The sequence below is a fragment of the Camelus dromedarius genome, chromosome 11, assembly GCF_036321535.1.
Source record: "Camelus dromedarius isolate mCamDro1 chromosome 11, mCamDro1.pat, whole genome shotgun sequence".
Lineage (NCBI taxonomy): Eukaryota > Metazoa > Chordata > Mammalia > Artiodactyla > Camelidae > Camelus > Camelus dromedarius.
Genome location: NC_087446.1, coordinates 58,073,438 through 58,092,931, shown reverse-complemented (window position 1 = coordinate 58,092,931; position 19,494 = coordinate 58,073,438). Strand labels below are relative to the sequence as shown.

The 19,494-nt window shown below is 36.5% G+C and overlaps 1 protein-coding gene and 1 long non-coding RNA gene across 2 annotated transcripts in view; one reads left to right on the top strand and one right to left on the bottom strand.

Annotated features, from left to right (window-relative positions):
• Positions 1-3: 3 nt before the first annotated feature.
• Positions 4-19,494, top strand: part of LOC105086348 (uncharacterized) — a 56,816-nt gene continuing 37,325 nt past the window's right edge. Inside the window, exons 1-2 of the long non-coding RNA XR_004140438.2 lie at positions 4-63; positions 6,204-6,344. This is a non-coding gene — a long non-coding RNA (uncharacterized LOC105086348). The remainder of the gene's footprint in view (positions 64-6,203; positions 6,345-19,494) is intronic.
• PRIM1 (DNA primase subunit 1) lies at positions 2,623-17,606 on the bottom strand. Its single transcript, XM_031463669.2, has 13 exons — positions 17,413-17,606; positions 16,609-16,766; positions 11,984-12,090; positions 11,843-11,916; positions 10,671-10,807; positions 10,197-10,255; positions 9,448-9,557; positions 8,861-8,952; positions 8,550-8,691; positions 7,300-7,369; positions 6,778-6,866; positions 4,283-4,381; positions 2,623-2,747 (listed from the first exon to the last, which is right to left on the bottom strand). The coding sequence occupies exons 1-13, from the start codon at positions 17,513-17,515 to the stop codon at positions 2,728-2,730; spliced, it is 1,260 nt and encodes a 419-aa protein (XP_031319529.1). The 5' UTR covers positions 17,516-17,606; the 3' UTR covers positions 2,623-2,727.

Here is a 19,494-nt window from a genome sequence, read left to right as displayed (position 1 = left end):
TCCTTTAACCAGTGACCTGTCTGGTTGTTTCCAGACGGGCGTGGTGACGAGGTCTAAATAAGGGTAAGAATTCATAACAGGACGCGCAGGTTTGGCAGGAACTCTTGCTCGGAGCAATGCAATCCTTAGATAGCCGACCCCTTCCCGTCCCCCTAATTGAGGCGTTTTTAATACGCGAACGGCGACTTCGTGAGAAGCAACCTCTGCTCCCCTGTCGGCAAAGTAGTGACGGCGGTATTATCGCTACTTCCTGACTTTGCTCAAATAATGTAGGGAATACAAGTTATTAAACAATACCAGATGCCACAGAGATTGTATTTACACCGTTTGAAGGTAGCCGTGACCAAGGGCAACCCTCAAATTATTTTGCTCTTGGAATACACAGTTTAGACTGAAATTATTATGAAGGTTTAAATTCCCCTCCTCAGGAAAAGGAACATAGGCACGGAAACAATTCCTTTCCCCTCTATTTTGGATGCGATATCCTGAAACTCAACTGTTCCAGAGGCCCAGGATTCCAGTTTATACGGCAGGATTCTTGAAAATGCTAGGAGTCCTGATTCCCATATCCTCCCTACAAAAGAACCTAAACTAGCTAATGCTATTTGAGCTACTGGCTTTAAAACAGTTGTGGCCACCTTTTAAGATAAGCAGGAACATTTAAAATGTTTTGAAAGCTACTTCAAAATTTGTTGTATCTTTACAAATAGTCAAATGAATATTAGTGAATTAAGAGTAAATGAGATAATGGAGTTTCACAGCAATGGGAAATTCTGAAGTTCTCTTCAGATGGGAGAGGCAATATTGTGGACTGATACAAGAACACGGATTTTGACTCCAGACTTCTTTGTCTGAATCTCAGCTTGGTTACCTAATGGTGACCTTAGGCAGTTTAATATACTTATGACTCTGTTTCCTTATCTGTAAAATGGGGATAATAGTAGCTACTTCATAGGATTGTTAGGAAGATTAAATTATGTACAGAAAAAGTTTTTATTGTTATTAAAAACCGTTGATAGAATTTCTACCTAAGTAAGTAAGAATCTGGAAGATTTGTCCATGCTGTCCATTTACCTTCAGAAGGAAGGGCCAATGATAGCCAATCAGCTCTTTAGACAAAACTGCATTCTGACCATTTCCCTTTCTTTCCCAGCAAGCCCACTGATTTTTCTAACTCTTGTTAGTAATTAGCTAAGGAAGGATATATTTTCTTTCTTTGGGTTTCTTCATAAACTGGACAAGTGTGGAGATGGAAACCAGCTCTGTGCTGTTTGTTTCTACAATTCTCATATATGGATGTGTTGGCAAATCAGAGCTAGGGAAATCAGTAGTCTTCGAGCATCTTTCTGCTTCAAGGATTAAACACTCTTACACAACCAAAATATATTCCATAACTTATTTTATGGGCTAGTATACCAGCTTTTATCAAGAGCTCTAATATTAAAGCATTAAAAATGCTTCAGTGCTAAACATACTGGATGCCTAAAACATCTCTTGTTGAAAGCGTAATACCAGTCCTTCTGCTCTTGTTCTGAGTACTTAAGATGGACTGATGAGTCTGTAGTAATTTTGTATTCAGTTTTAATTGACCAGTCACCGTTTTCCAAACCTTAAGACTGAATAATACATAGAAAACAAGCTCAAAAAATGAGGAATTTTGCACAATCATCTTTAATATTTTTTTCTTAAAAAATTGGAAAAGAGAAATGCAAGGCATTTCAGTGGGCTGACTGAATTATGGAATGTTTTATATAAACCAAAAGATAAAAAAGAGACTGGCTGTGGAGAAAATAATGTTATAGGAAATGCAAAGGAAGGAAAATTTTCATAAATCACAGCCTAATAGCTTGCTTCTCAGTGTTTGTCAAAAGACTGAATGTAAGCCAGAATGACTGTTCTGTTAAGACTGGCTGTAAAACAAGGCAAAAAAAAATCTGACACTTCAGAATCTGTCACACAAAATCAAATACAGAAGAAATGAAACCTTTAAAATTAAACAAGTGTCTGGAGATACAGAAAATCCAAGTGTTTTGACAAGTTCAAAAGGTTTTATGCTGGTCAAGTTGGTTTTCTCTAGGTTGCTTCGAAAATTGTTCTCTGAGGGAGAAGTTAGGAGCTATAAATGCCAACAGTTGTAAACAATACTCACTAGTCCCTGATATTGTAACATAATAACTCATTAGTTTTGAATTAAAGTTTTAGGTATGGATGACCATTTAAAAATGATTTTTAAATGACAGGCAGTGGAGTGTGACCTGACCAATAAAAATATCAGTAAGCAAAATTAGGAAGTGACTGAATACACACTCCAGGTATAATTAACTTAAGCATCTTAAGACAAAACCCTCATTCACCTAGAAATATGGAGGCTTTATCCAGTGAGCTGAGGTTAAAGTCTTGGGCATATTACTGCTCACTTACCTCTATATATGGCAACTGTAGAAGTGAGTATCTATATCAGAAATCTTAGAATTATAATATTAAATTTTACAAATTTATCTGCAGTCCACTTATATCCTCCCATTATCGCTCATTCCAGGAACTTAAGACACTCTCCTCTGGTGGTCTCAAGAATATTTTAACATAATTATTTTTCAAGGAAAGGAAATTTTGCTTTGAGCATTAAGACACATACATAGTTCTGCTATATTTATTAAATGGCTTCTGAAGTATTTGATTCTTGGTTGAAGATAGAAGATATCCATGTTGATATGAAGGGAGTTATCTTCAGAAGTCTTTTTGTAAGTCTAAAACAGAAAAGATTTTTATCAAAGGACAGTAAAGGAAAATAAAACAAAGCCCATTTATTTCACATTCTGATTTGCTTAATGCTTCTATTAAGTTCACATCATGCATAAAGATCTGCTTTCACATTTGCTGAAGCCCACATTATAGGCTAAGCTAGTACAGAAGAATACAAAGGACTTAACATGGCCAGTTGGAATGGCAGCTTCAATGAGGCTTTCCAAGTTCAGAGTCATCATTGTTCATTCAGTAAGCACATATTTGAGTGTCTACTGTGAGTAGAGAGCATTATCTTAAGCACTACTCTTTAATCATCAAAAATGAAGTAGAAAGGGAGTTTGTATTTCTATAATGTTGCCAGTTTTCTATGGTATGTATCAATCTCTTGAATAATATTCATTACTGATTTTTTTTCCTTTTGGCTTACACATATGCTCAGGAGACACAATATGTCTCCTGTTCAAATGACTCTGACACTGCTATCCTCTTAGCACCTCCTTCTAGTTCTTAGATCCAGCAGGATTTTATCAGTTCCCTACTGTGTTTGACACTTGATACATCTCCTTGAAACTTGCCTTTCATTTGGCTTGTGACACTTTTACTTCCATCTTTCATCTCTCCAACTTCCAAAAAATCATTTCTAAGTCCCAAGGATGGCTCCAGTATTTGCACTTTTTGGAGATCTCCAATGCTGCTGTCCTAATGCTAATAGCTCAGCTGACCTCTTGGGCTCTAGTCTATCCCCTACCTCTCCTCAGATACATTGTTGCTAGATTTATTTTTCTAGATAAAACTACAAATCATGGCACTCCCTTTCTCAATCACCTTTAATAGCTTCCCTGTCCCATTTGAATTAAACTCTCAAGACTGGAATTCAAGGCTGTCTATACTCTGGCTTCAGTCTGTGTCTTCAGATTTCCATCCCATCACTTCCTCACACATCTTATTCCTGATTAGCTGTACTACTCGACGGCCTCTAAAGTGATCTGATACTTTTCCTGCCTCTATGCCTTTGTTCCTTCAAGAGGGAACAACCTGTCTCCTTTTTCCACTCATGTACTTTTATTTCATCAGATCTCTGCTTGTAGAAATCCTACTCATATCTCAAGGCATGGTATATTGGCATTGGGGATAAGAATTTGTACAGCAGTTCACTGAAAAGAGTTCGAATACCATCCTTTTCATAAAAAATCTTCTTAGGTTATCTCAGTCAGATGAGATCTCTTTCTTAGCATTTTGTACTTTGTTTTATACCAGTTAGTTCTCTCTAAAGGTAGGGATCCATGGTGTGGAATTCATCTTTGTATTATTTATCTTTGTTTCCCTTGTAGTACTGTCACACAGAAGGTTGTTATATGAGTATGTGCTGAACTGAATTAAGGGGCTTCAGTATTCAGAATACTGAGGATAATAAGATAAATTAATAACTTTGTGGGATGGCAAAGACTAGAGCTCTAAAAATTGTTCACTTGCTAGATGCTTTAAACTGCCCACACTAAGATCTAAATATCTAAAAGGGAAAGGTATAGAGCCTTACCACTCTTCTTGAGAAGTTCTCCTTTTCGGGATTTATCCAGGTTTTCAAGAAACTGTTCAAAAACTTTTACAAAAGGAGCTAGACTGGTCTTCTTGTAATCTAAATTATGAAGACCATGCATTATAATTAGCATTTTGACAGCAAGAATAACATTAAAGTATAACTTTTAAGTTTCTTGTAAGAATTCTTTAGAATAGTGCTGTCCAATAGAAATATGAGACTTGTAATTTTAAACATTCTAGTAACCACATTAAAAAGGTGAAATTAATTTTAACAGTATATTTAACCCAGTATATCTAAAATATCATTTCAACATGTGATAAACATTGAAATATTTTACATTCTCTTTCCTTCTAAGTCTTTGAAATTTAGTATTTTGTACTTAAAGTACATCTCAATTTAAACACCATATTATCATTAGAAATACTTGATCTATGTTTAGATTTAAATTATAAAGTATACAGTTGAAAAGGTAGGATACACACACACACACACACAATACGAAACAATACATAATTAAAGGCCAAACAGGCATATGGATAATAACGAGTCCAAAGATTGACCAATGAAAGTTGACTGAAGTGGCTGTGAACTGGGTCGTAGAAAAGAGATATAATTAGATAATCAGACAAGAGAGTGGAGAACATTCTAGGATTTGGGAAATAGAAGAGAAGGAGCAAATGATACTAATTTGAAAAAGGGCAAAGGTTTAGAATCACAGAAACTAAAGAAATCATAAGGAACGTATATATCATCTAACCAGCCTCCCACCACCTCTAACACATTTCTGATTTACTGATGGCTACTAGCCTTTATGAATACTTGAAATGATAGGCAGGTCAGTTTATTTTTGAACATTTTTATTTATTAGAAAATTCCTCCTTATAGGGAACCAAAACTTGCTTTTTAAAACCTCTGAACATACGAAAATGAATATATGTATATTTATGTATGACTGAAGTACTGTGCTGTACACTAGAAATTGACACAACATAGTAAACTGACTATACCTCAATTAAAAAAAAAATCTTCATCCTCTTGAATGGCAACTGCTTTTTTCTTTTCTAGCACTCATTTCTAAAAATGAGTACTTCCATTGTTACTTAGAAATCTAAGGCCATTCTTCCTAGTTCTATGGGTTTTTTTTGTGGGGGGTGGGGTAGTAGGAAGGGGTCTGAAAGCTCTTAAGATCTTCTGTTAATTCTTAGTGTTAAATTTCAAAATGCTGTGCCTTGGTGTATGTCTGTTTTATTATGCTGAGCCCTTTCAATAAAGGGCTGATTTCTGGGATATTTTCCTATATAATTTTGACAATTTTTCCACCCTGTTTTATTTATTTATTTTCCTGAAACTCCTGTAGTCAGATATTAGATATCCTGAACCAGCCTTCAATTTATCTTTTTCTTCCTTAAAACCACAACAAACTTGTCTTTTTTGTACTTTCTGGGAAATCTCAACTTTTCTTTTCCAGCTCTTCCACTGTACTTTTTATTCTAAGATTATTTTTTTGATTTCTAAGACCTCTTTCTTCTTCTCGGAGTGTTCCTTTTTCATACCATTCTGACCTTGCTTCACGGATACACTATCTTCTCTTATTCTTTGAGGATATTAGTGTTTTTAAAAAAGGTTTCCTTTGTTCCTTGCATTGCCTGTTTTCCCTGAGTTCCTTTTTCCAGTTTATTCTGACTTTTTTAGTTAGAGACTTTTTTCCATTATTTTAAACAGAATGCTTGTAAATCACTCTACAGACATTGATGGTGGAATGTACTATATTTAGGTATTATGGTAGAGCTGGAATATACGAAGTGAAAGGTCGATCAGAGATCAGAGATCTGCATTGTTCATTATAGTAGTCACCAGCCACATGAAGCTATTAAAATTAAAATTAAATGAAATAAAAAATCTAATTCTTACATTTCAGGTGCTCAAAAGCCACATGTGGCTAGTGATGACCATTTGGGCAGTGTGTAACATTTCCATCGTCACATAAAGCGCTATTGGATTCTATCGCTATAGAGTGTCTCTTGGTGTTGGTGTAAGAAGATTTGACTTCCATGAACAGGTAATTTTGTATTCCTAGCTCCTTCAAATTCTTGAATATACAATTCAATCACAGTTTAGACATATATTTAACATAACACTCATGTGGATGTAAAAACAAAGTAAAGAACAGAAGTACTGCATACACAGTTAAATAAATAGCTGCTGAATCTAAGACTGTGAGAGTCAAATAACTATCGATACCAATCAACAATTTAATCTTACAGTATGGATCCAGATGTTACTTAGTAAATATCTGTTGGATTCAACAGCACCATTTGGGCAATTGATAAACGACAGAAACATTGCTGTAACATTATTTGTTACTGAGCTGGTTTCAGGATAAACATTGATCCATTTTGGGCTGAATCCAAGAAGAATCCATTACTGGAGTGACAGAAGGATGTCCTTATAAAAAGCTTATGTTAAAGTGAGACTTCAATATATTAACCTACCTCTGGTTCTACGTTTGATATCTGATTCAGCTCCATTCTCTTTTTCGTCTTCATTAGTGGAAATGGCATCCAATTCATGGCAGATGGAACTACAAATAATAGAATAAGAGAATTTTAAAGTTGCTTCTTGGTCAGCATTACTCAGTGTATGATAGCACATGAATCCTACAAGACTTTCTGTGAAAAAATTATGTGGCCAACTAAATTTTGGAGATTCCAAAAACCACAGTCTCTTTGAGTTTTCCGCGCATATTAGCATATTAAAGACTGCGAAAGACAGTAAAGAACTTTTAATCTGTTTAAGTCAGCATTTCCCAAACTTATTTGAACTTAAAATCTTTTTGTTTTTGCATAACAGCAGCTGAAAAACTTGTGTTCTGTGGAATTTACTGTGAAATGTTGCTCTGCTAGGGCATCAGCATATAGCCTCAGATAAGCTGCCTCTCTGGGAGGGATTTCACTGTATATATTGCAAATTTAGAACAATAATCACAAAGGAGTGATCAATGATCTGGAACATACCTTATGGTTGGAACAGTAAACGGATCAAACTGATCCACTTTCTGTAAATCAATAGGCACAGAAATGCGACCTGTGAGAACCAAAAGTTATAAATTGATGACTGTGGGATACAACTCATTATAGGCTGTCTCCTACGAATTATTTTTGGTTAAAATTTTAATCTAAGGCTTAGAAAGAGAGTTAGACTTATCTGTTAAGTACAATATTTAGAAATATAAATTAAAAGTATTTTCACATTAGCTATGCCTTTTATTTCTCTCAACAAAATACCAAAAAAATAGGTGTGAAAGTCTGTTGAGATTTAACCTACTTGCTCTTATTTCTATTTTTATTTCTATCTTTCTCTTCCCTATATCCTCCTGTATTTAAGTACAGAACAATCTCAAATTTAGTGAGTCCTGAAAATGGAACAGAATAGATGGAAATAATTCATTTCATTACTTTGATTTATTTGCTGAGATCAAAACAGACACCTATATGTTGGACATCTTTGGAAATAAAATAGATGACATTATATTACCCTTTTATAGTATCTACAACTGGGGCACCACAGAAAATTCACCGTATTTCAAAAATGAGATAATGAGTTTAAAGAATGCCAGGTGACTAACAAATAAAATAATAAGAGAATTGGGAGCTACTGTTTGAAGACAGAGTAAAAAGACTGCAGCTATTTAATGAGAAAAGGATATAATAAAAATGTACACACTTATGAGTGAATGTAACTATTTACCCAAACCTTGAATATTAGAATAAGGGGATACTCACTGAAGCTTTAAAATTAAGCTTAAAACAAATATTAAGAGAATATCTAAAAGAAATGTGAAAGAGGAAAAGCTATGTGTATTGAAAAAGAACTGAGGGAAGCAGCATAGTGAAAAACGCACAGAACGCTGAGTTTTAAGACCTGAACTCTGTTCCTAGCGCTGGTACAACTTGTTTTAAGACTGTGGACGAGTCATTTCTTGTGTCAGTGTTTTCTCATCTGTACAATGAGAGCTGTTGTTCTGTGATTTCTAAGATCCTCTCCAACTCTAAAATGGAGCCTCAGAAACCCAGCTGCAAATTATTTACATACTGGAAACTCATCTGGTAGCTACTAATCGACAACTGAAAAATAAGTTAACAGGTATTAGCTGACAGAATAATTCTTCAACCTTTACTATTTCAGACATTCACCCCCAGTGACATGCTTTAAAAAAAAAACTTTGATTTTTCTTTTAGTTTTCCTTACTTTCTTAACATAGTACCTGTTTTAGGATGAACACTAAAAGGGCTCTTCAATAAATGATTGATTCCTTTGCTAACATTGACATCCAGTCGTGGAAAACAGTACTGGAGCATGATCTCCCACTCAAGCCAGGGTCCACATTTGTCATTTTTGTTGTTACTCTGAAAACAGATGCAAATCCAACATGAGGAGCAGTAGGAACTTTTGAGGATTTCGTTAAAGTGGTTAAAAAATGACCTTCAACCATCTTTAACTTACTTAGCAAAATAATCAGAATTTGATAAAGAATTGTATTATTGTATTTGTAATACAGATTTCAGTGGAATATACCTGATATTTGCTGATTGCTTTTTTCAAATGCTCCCAACGCTGAAGTGAATTGTGATCCTTTTGAAAGTTCTGTTGAAGTTCATCATGCATTGGTGATGGGTCATTAAGGAACATACTCATTTAGGGCACATCAATGAACAGCTTATTTTCATATGCATTACCACAAAGATGTCTAAAGTTTAAAGTAATCAGTGTTTTCTAAAATGCAAATATTAAACACATATCCTTAAAAACATTCCCTGTAAAAGTATATTAGTGATATAATAGAAAGAATGCCAAAAATAACTATATGGTTTAAGGTAAAACCATTCCCTAGTCTGTACATATTTTGATGATGATTCAGTATCCTTTAAATAGTCGTTAATTTTAGGAGGATCAACTTCCAAAATGAGGAAGTTTATTTACAAAATGGCCTCACTTCTTATTGTATTCCAGACTAGAGATAATAAAAATGCAGAATATAGATGTTTTGTATAAAAAAGATTAAACATAAGAATAAGTATATGGGAAAATGCAGGCAGAACATACTTATAACAGCATAGATCAATACAAGTAGCTCTCATAGAAATGGTTTTGGGAAAGGATATTTTCAGGAACAAGGGCTAAAATCTTATCCCAGCTTTCTTTATTTCCAAGAATATCTTGATCAACCAAGGCATATCTTTCAAAGTCTTTTTTAATTATGTTTATAGATTTTCTGTAGGAATAACAACAGTCCCAACACTCTTAGCCACATATACACCACATAGCTTGCTTCAGCATCTCAACAATTATATGGTGCTTAGCAACTTGCAAATAGACTTCACATTTACCATATCATTTAATCTTTGCCACAACTCTGTAAGATAGATGGAGTGGACTTCATTCTCCCCACCAAGCTGATAAGAAACAGGTTCTGATATTTTGTCAGGGTTGTATTAAAGTGGCAGAATAGGGGTTCTTACTCCTAATGCAGTGCTCTTTCCATTACCCCAGAGGAGTAGTGAATTCAGTGGAAAGAGTATGGTTTTTGGAGTCAGGCAGACTAGGACGTGAATCGGAATTTAAAAATTACTTATGTGCAGCCAAGCAAATTACACAATCTCTCCAAATCTCGCTTTCCTCATCTGTAAGTGGAGATACCATCATGTCCCTCATGAGGTTGTCGTGGAAACCAATGAGAACATTTATGAAGCACGTATCATGAATACTGGAGCATAAAACAGAGACTCAATTAACTCTACCCATTATTACTGTAAAATGCTACCCCAGCAGGGAAAATTGATAAGGTAATTCCAAAAGCACATGCAGGTAAATCAGACACAAGTTAAACTGCGTGGAGTCTTTTCCGACAGACCTGACAAAAGGGTGAATTTTTTCACTTAGGTGAACTTTCTTTTTAACATCTTGACCACCCTGAAAAACAAGCCATCAAAAGAGAACTTCATGTAAATTATATAACATAAGTGAATGAAATAATTAAAAATTTCTTTAACATGTTCCAAGATATTAATTAAATTCTGTGAAAGTATAGAACCTTGGATGCTATTTTATATGGTCTCAATAGCTGTAGCTTTCTGGGTTAACTCTACTTGACATACTTGAACCAGAAAAGTAAACTAATCTTCCTTTTGCCACAAAGAAGGATACTGAAAACAAAATATGAAATATCTTAAAAAAATGTAGCTACTATGATTTTAATTGACCTACTGATAAAACATCTACTCTGAAATGTGGATGCTATAAGAGATAGTTCAGTTTTGTTACCAAACATACCAGTCTTGGTAATGTCTAGCAAACAAAGAAGTGTAAAGTGTCATTAGGACCTTACCTTTACAAGACTCAAATACTCAACTATCCCAGAACGTACTGCAGAGGACAGTTTTCTGACTGATTCATCACAGACCCAACAATGAACACCTCTCCTTCCGGAATATACCCAGAGACGATGCTTAAATCCAAAGTCCTCTGAGGAGGGGAGAAATAATAGGTTTTAAAACAAATTTATAAACTTCTGGTTCCTGCTTACTTCCTTAGCTTCGTTTTTTCACCTCCTATCCACATGTACTCACCTTAACTAGACTACCACTGACCCTTGAACAAAGTGGGGGGTTTGGATGCCGACCCTCTGCAGATGAAAATCTGTGTATAACTTAGAGTAGGCCCTCCGTAGAAACAGTTGCTCTGCACCAGCAGATCCTCTGTATTCTCGTTCTATATCTGTGGACTCAACCATCTGTGGATCATGCAGTACTCTAGTACTTACTGTTGAAAAAAAATCTGTAATACGTGGACCCGTGCAGTTCAAACCCATTGCTGTTCAAAGATCAACTGTACGTTTCTTGTAGCTCTTGCCTTCAGCTATTTACCTATCCTGGTCTCTCTGCTAAGAATTTCTTCCTGCCCGAGTACTTTCATTTCTCTCTCTGACCAACTGCCATATATATCTTCAAAGACCTAGTCTAGGGATATTAAGAGTTGATAATTTTAAAGTGTTTAGAACAAAGCCTGGCACATAATAAACCCCTATATAAGCGTTAGCTATTATCATCATCATCATCCTTTCATCACCTCTTCTAGGAAGCCTTTTCTGATCTAATCTCTTCCCATTCCAGTATGTACTTCTGCTGTTCTATATTCCTATAGCAGCCTGTGCATAATAACACAAATGTAACCCTCAATTTTCTTATTTGTTTCCTCCTCAGATCGCATAACCTTCGTGAGGTAAGAATTATCTTTCACTGTTTCCCTCATCTGGGACAGTACCAAGCATACTGAGTTGCTCAAGAGATAAATGAGTTGGGGAAAAACTCAATGATCTGATCAATAGCTTTACTGAAGTTTCAAGTACAACTTTATTCTAATCTTTCATTTTCCTATCACGTTTCAAAGAAACATGTTAGATATTTATGAGATTTGATTCTAAAATGGTATAGATAGACTAATATTCAGCAAAAAACAGATTCTTGCATTTGACCCCACTCAGACACCGTCAATACTTGCCTTTCAACGCTCGGTCGATGATGTGTATGGCCATCGTCATGAGGGTCCAGCACTTAGAACATATGTCTGCAGAACTGGAACAGAATCATTATTACCTACTGTCATATGATCCAACCTACCAGTAAACCATGCGAAACTCACCTACAACATCTCCTCACATCGTCATAGTCTGTCATGTCAATGTCAAATACCAGTTCTTTTTCCTGAGCCTGGAAAGCTCCCAGCTTCACTGTATTGTGCTGATTGGGCTACAAGTACAAAATATCAGTCAGTTTGTATAAGAAGTGCCATGCTGCCAAATATGCTTATCTTCTACCCACACGGAAAAAGTGGCCAAAGAGAAGTGAAGAAATCATATAATGCTAAGTCCATGTCAGGTGAAGCTCATTCATTCAGATCCTATACATCCAGAAATGATGACAGTGTAACTTTCATCTACTTAAAAAAAAGGGTTTGATAAATATGTTACCATAAATATTTAGTTTTTTCTTGTTCTACTGAGATATAATTGACATATGACATTGTATAATAAATATTTGTTGATCTATAGAAATCATAATAAAGATTTTTTAGGTTTCTGACATGGAAAAGTACATACAAATAATTAATGACCTATTACAAGGTGTTTTGAAGACCTTTAATTGTTATTGGGCATATAAGTAATAAAAATGTATTTAAAATGTTTCAATAATTCAAAGAGATCTCCCCAGTTAGTTTGGCTCAAACTGTAAGTAACCTCCTTTGAGGCTATGGACTACTAGGTAAAGAAGGCGGACTGAATACAAATACTTACTTGGTTCTTTCCATATCTGCACAAAAATAATAGGTTCATTAAATTAATAAATAGATTAATTAATTAAAGAAAGGCACAAACTTTTTAAAAAAGAACCAGAGAGGAGACAATACCACAATTTTTATAAGGAGGCCTATAAAAGCTAAATTTTCAGCTCTCAGTAAAGAAAGATTAAGAAGCAACCCAATTTACATCTCAGCATCCCTAAAAGTCTCAGGAATAAGTTACAACTGGTATCTCTGCAGCTGGGATTAAAAATAGGAGGATTGGTTAAAAACCTATTTATGAAGCAGTTAGTTCCCATAATCTTACACTTACTCTGCAGAGGCAGGTGACTATACCTCCATTTCCCTGGCAAAGACACCAGAATTATTATCTGGAGAGCATAAACAGGTGGTCTCTGAACTGAGGGAACAACAGGCACAGCTGAAGAAGTTTGTATTGTACTGCTCTTCAGGGGATTAATTAGACATTTATGTGTAGAATGTTGAGACCCAGCCTTCTCCTCTATACCCTTCCACTGCCACCCCAGGCAGGAGACAGAAGATTCCTTTCTGAAGGCTCTGACTGGGTGTGTCAGGCACTATTATAGGCTCTAGGAATAGATCAGTGATCAAAACAAAGATCTCTGTTATCAGTGGAGTTTTCATTCTAACGAAGATCTAGGGAAACTGACATCAGAGCTTGTCTCCCCTATAAAATGGTCCAGCCAGATCACTCTATAAATCTCAGCCATGTATACAGAGCTTCCAATCAGCTTTTTAGTACTCTATTTTTTTTTAACATTTTTTATTGAGTTATAATCATTTTACAATGTTGTGTCAAATTCCAGTGTAGAGCACAATTTTTCAGTTATACATGAACATATATATATTCATTGTCACATTTTTTTCTCTGTGAGCTACCATAAGATCTTGTATATATTTCCCAGTACTCTATTCTTAAATATAAGCCACAAGCAAGAAATTACTAGACATACGAGGAAAGCCTATGATATAAAAGAGGAAACAGAAAAAAAGCAACTTAGGGAAAACAGACTGTGTAACAGAAGAAAAATTTAAAAACTATCATTGATATCCTCAGTGAGATAAGACATACCAATGAGAAAAGTACAGAATGCTTTAAAAAAAAAGTTCTTGGAAATTAAAATATAATAGCCGAAATGGAAACCCAAGGAAATTCTCCAGAAAGTAGAGAAAATGGAAATAGAAAATAGGAAGAAAAATATAGAATTAGAGGACCAGGCTAAGACATAACATCTGACTTTAGGGTTTTTAGAGAGACAAGAGAAAATAAGTAGGAAAAATTATATTAAAAATAAAAAGGAGAGGGGAGGGTACAGTTCAGTGGTAGAGTGTGTATTTAGCATGCCTAAAGTCCTGGGTTCAATCCTCAGTACTTCCATTTGAAAAAATAATAAAACAAAATAAAAAAACCTAATTACCTCTCCCCCTAAAAATTTAAGAATAAATAAAGTAAGATTTAAAAATAAATTAAAAAAAAGCTTAAAAAAAAGAGAGAGCCTTAAAAATAAATAAATCAATAAAAAGGAATATTTCCCAGGATTGAAGGACACAAGCTCATGATCATAAAGGCCCATCAGTTATCCAGAACAATAGATGAAAATTGATGTACACCAAGGAACACCACTGTGGAATCATAGAACGCTAGGGACAGAGGGGATAGACAGAAAATTCTAAGAGTTTCCAGGTCCAACACAGTGGGACAAGAATCAGAATGGCATTAGTCTTCTTAACAGCAATACTAGAAACTGGAAGACAATGTAGCAGTGTCTTCAAAATTCTGACGGAAAATGATTTACAAACTCAACCATTAGTTAAGAATAAAGATAGAATGAAGACATTTTCCAGATGAAGAAGGTGTCAAATATCTTGTCTTCCATGCACCTTTTCTTAGGAAGCTCCTCAAGGATGTGCGCCACCAAAACAAGAGCATAAACCAAAAAGGGAACGTAGGATCTGGGCAACAAGAGGTCATAGGAGAGAGGTGAAAGGAAACCAAGGTGACTATAAGATCATATTTACCCTTCAGGCTTAGAGAGCAGTCAGTCCAGACTGGAAGTCAGAAGGCAGCAGGAGAAATTTCTTCAGGATAAAACTGACAGATTACCTGACGGGTCTGAATACATCAGGAGATTTAGACAATTGGCAGAGTTTGGGGTTGAATTAGTGATCTAACCCTAATTCTTAATCTAACAAACATACTAGGAGCATGTGGGAATAGGAAGGTTCTATGTGTGGTGAGGGTAGAGGGTAAGATTAAAAAAACCCCTAAATCCTCATCTGCCAGAGTAGAAAGTTAGTAGACAATGCTTAAATTTCAAGAAATTTTATTTATTATTGTTTTTTGGGGGGAAGGTAATTAGGTCTATTTAATTAATTACTTCTTAATGGAGGTACTGGGATTGAACCCAAGACCTCATGCATGCTGAGCATGCACTCTACCATTTGAGCTATACGCTCCCCTGAAAATGGAAGAAATATAAGCATGTTATTTAGAGACATGGAGGAAAATACCTTAACAATTAACTAAAAGAAAGTGGTTGCCTCTGGCCAGAAACTAGGGGAAGAGTAGGAGACCTTAAAAAAAAAAAGCCTAATTAATAGAAGTAGTTGATTTTGTAAACTATGTGCATATATAACTGATAAAAATCATAAACAAAATACACAGAAAAGGTCTATAGATGCCTCTGTCTGGGCCCAATAAAAAAAACGAGAATTTTCCCCTCTTCAGTGTTAGGGAGAAGTTGCAGAGTGACACCTTGGCTGGTCTATAGACACTTCAGTTTTAACCTCCACCCCTAAAAAAGGAGTAACTGTTCCAAAGCATTTTTCCTGCCTGCCTTTTCTCCTTTTTCTCATCTATTCTCCTCTTCCCCTGAGTCAGAAAACCCAGGTTCAGGTCCCATCTCCCTTGTTTAGAAACTGTGTGGCCTAGGGCATATTTATTAAAAGTTCTCCAGTCTTGTTTTTCCCTTTGTAAAAAGAATAATGAGGATGGATATGAAAAACAAGTTATACAACATAAGAAAAAGCTCCATAGAAAAGCCATTATTCCATGTGTGTATTTTTCCTCCTTGTGTGTATCTTTAAGAAGAGGAAGAGGGTGATTTTGGTATGTTCATTCATTCAACAGATATTGAATGTATTCTAGGTATTCTAGGCACTTAGAGTATATCAGTGAGAGGCGGGGGTAGGAGGAATTGCAGGCTGCAACAGGCCTTATTGAGTAAGGACTTGAAGGAGGTGAGGGAATGAACCAAGAAGATATTTGGGGAAATGGGTTCTAGGCAGTGGAAACTGAGCAAGGGCCAGTGTGGCAGGAGCGGAGTGAGTGAAGGGGACAGAGGGGCATTTATTGAGTGAAATGGGGAGCCACTGGAGAATGGTTTTGAGCAGAGGAATCACAACAGTCTTACTTGTTTTAAGAGTCCTTCTGGCTGCTGTGTTGAGAATAGAGTCTAGGGGTCCACAGGGGCAAATTGTTAGGAAGTTTTTACAGTAATTCAGATGAGAGATAATGATGATGGTAGTAGCACTGGTAGCAGTGGTTGGATTTTAGATATTATGGTAGAGCTAAAAGAGATTTCCTAATGAAACAGATATAGGTATGAGAGAAGTAGAGGAATCAAGAATGACTCTCTCCAATGCTGGGAGAGAATGTAATTCTTTCCCTTAAATCATGCTGACTTCCTCATTTAGTCTTTTAGTCAGATACTCAATTTTTTTGTCCTTGTAAGAATACAGTTCACTTCTGAATGATTTCCATTCAGTAATGTACAGTACCAAAGAACAAAAAAATTACAATCTACTTGCAAAAACAGTTAAAGAGTGGCTCTTCAGCTAGAAAAAACTCTTAAAATTTATCTCAAAATACCCGGGACACCATTCCATTCTTAGTTTAAAAAACAACAAACGACATTAAAAAAAAAAGAACAAAACAGATTTCTTACTCTGTGCGAATATACCGCGCCTATATCAATCTTATATGGATTCATTTTCTGCATCTCCTTCTCCAGATCACTCTGGTTGTTGAAGGATTGGTAGCGGATGTAAATATCATCTTTCAATGTGAATGAAAATTCACGGTGTTGAAAGTAATTCTTTACCACTGCAAAATAAATGTACATTTTAAAGTTAATTTAGTACTTTATCCAGCTCAGAGCACTAAAACATTAACTACTGAGAAGATATTTTTAATGAGCTCTCTGTGCCCAACACTGTGCTACATGTTTAAAACAAAGACAAGAGCTTGTCCCTACTTCGAAGTTTACCATCCCGCATCTAATAGGAAAAAATAAAAATGAGGAAACAGGTGCTGAAATATTTTCAATATGTAATATCACGTCTCTTTCCTTGGTGGGCACTAAGGAGTTCGGCTGGGAAGAGTTAAGGACCTCTTCTCTTCTGGGAGATGCCCCTCTGACCCTGATGCAGATCACGCGTCTGCAGCTTCCTGCTACGACGCGGTAACTTCCCATGGCTCAGACACCGCGGCAGGTAAACACTGCACCTACTAGGTCGTGATAGGAGCAGCGGCTGTGCCTTTCAATGCGTGGCACAGACTGCTCATTACATCCTCTCGGCTTATTTACACCTCGGAGGTGGTGGGGAGGGCTCGAGATAACGCACAATGCCTGGCGCACAGGAGGCACTTCATATTGTCATCCCAAGTTACCCTCCCGGAATCTCCTTATACTCCCCTCGCGACCCACTACTCCCCCCCCGCCCCCACTCCCGCTCCCGGCCTCCGTCACCTCCGCCATAGTTGAGCCAGCGATAGTACTGGGCGTAGGGAAAGAGCCTCCGATAATAAAGCTTAAGCAGCTCGGGCAGCTCGGCTGGATCAAAAGTCTCCATGAAGCGCGGAATTCAACTCAAGCAATAATACCGCAAGAATTGGCGGGAACCATGCAGCCCGAACCCCCGCCACTGCGCAGGCGTGTCGTGGTCGCGGCCTGCGGTTTGCAGGGGCCGCTGGGAATCGTAGTTCCCATTTGGAGACTGGCCTGAGCGTGAAAGGCGCTCCCGGGGTCTCCGCCCACCCGCTTACACACTAGGTCCACCGCTCCCGTCGGCAGAAGGAGGCCGCGCCCGTTTTTGGAAGATCTGCGGAAAGGTGAACCTAGAGTATATTGATTTAGGTTATAAGATGAAGTAAAAAAGATGTTCTCCACTAACTTTATGACTGTTTTAGAAAAAACATATTCAAACATTGTTAACCAATACCTGTTTAAGAGGGTTTGGCAATTAGTTTTTCATAGAATTACTAGGTCCAATATGTGGAAATAAACCGTGACCAACCAACCATGAGAAAAGCATAGACTATTCAAGAGCTTGCTATATAGAAAGGGAGTCTACCACCGTCCCTTGCGTTTTGGCAGAGACTCAAAGGCAGGCAGAGAAGTACGAAACCTTTATAGTGGAAAAGGGAGGCTTCCGGTATGTCCGGATTCAAGGCTGTTTGCATGGGGAAGCCGTAGGTGGACCAACTCCTATGTGATTGGTTAGGGGTGCATATTTGACTTTCTCTTGTTGATGCTAAGTTGGAAGTGGGGACAAAATTGGGAAAGCTGTCAGTTATTTATTTATTTATTATTTTTATTTTTTGTTTTGAGGGGAGATAGTTAAGTTTATTTATTTATTTTGGGGGAAGTAATTAGGTTTGTTTATTTACTTAAATTATTTAAATTAAATTAAATTAAATTATTTAAATAAATATTTATTTAAATAGAGGTACTGGGGATTGAACCCAGGACCTCATGCATGCTAAACACACACTCTACCACTGAGCTATACCCTCCCCCCTAAGCTGTCAGTTATTAATCAAATCCTGGCTATATTGGGCCAATTGTTATAGGGGTCATTGGTTTCCTAGACTATCGCTAGAGACAGCAGTCTGACTTCTTACAAGTCTGACTTAAGGTTAGCTTCTTGGGCTGTCTATTATAGACAGGGGTTTGGTTTCCTGGGTAGGCTTCAGGCAGATTGTGGGTCAGTTTTGTTTTATATGTGGTCAGGTCATCGATTATTTGTATATTCAGTCTCTCAAATAGAACACCCAGGAATATGAAAATCTGAATCAGAGGAATATTGCAGAATCACAGAGAGCTTTACAAGTATGAAAAGAGCCTGTTTGGTATTCATGTGCAGATCTGCCAATAATTCTTACCAAGTAAAGATACATCCCATTGCAAATGTGGACTAGGGTGGGCAATCTGATAATCACATTATGTCACTTGAAAAGTATCATTTTCATGAATTTTATTTTTACAATAATAGTAGGAAAGCAAGGAGAAAGTAGTCTCTAATAAGTTATTATTAGCCGAATCTTGAAAGTGATCATGGTCCCTTAGTTCCTATGGGCAAAGTAGTCAAAAATGGGCTCTGGGCAGTTCATACTTATTTGAATATTCCTAGAAATGTGGTTTCCTGCACAAATTCTAGTTGATTTTCACAATCCCCATGCATCCTGTTTTGGGTAGGATGAATTTCATTGCTGGAAAGTTCTTCACTCTAATGACAATAAAAAGAGTGCACTGTAGAATTTTCTTCTCCAGAACTACATGTCCTTGGACACTTTAATGGCGGAGTCTCAGTTTCTTTAATGGAGGTTCCTCATTGCTGTGTTTAGGAACTGACTTCTTTGGACTATTTGGGAGTCCCCCACTTAAATTTCAGGACTACTAAGAAGGGCAACCCTTTAAGGAACTGAGACATAAGGGGTGAAAGCAAAGTAAGTTATATTTATTGAATTCCTACTATATGCTTGGTTTACTTAACATTAGTTTTCTCATCAGGAAAAAGGGCATAATAATAGCTAACACATATAACATTTG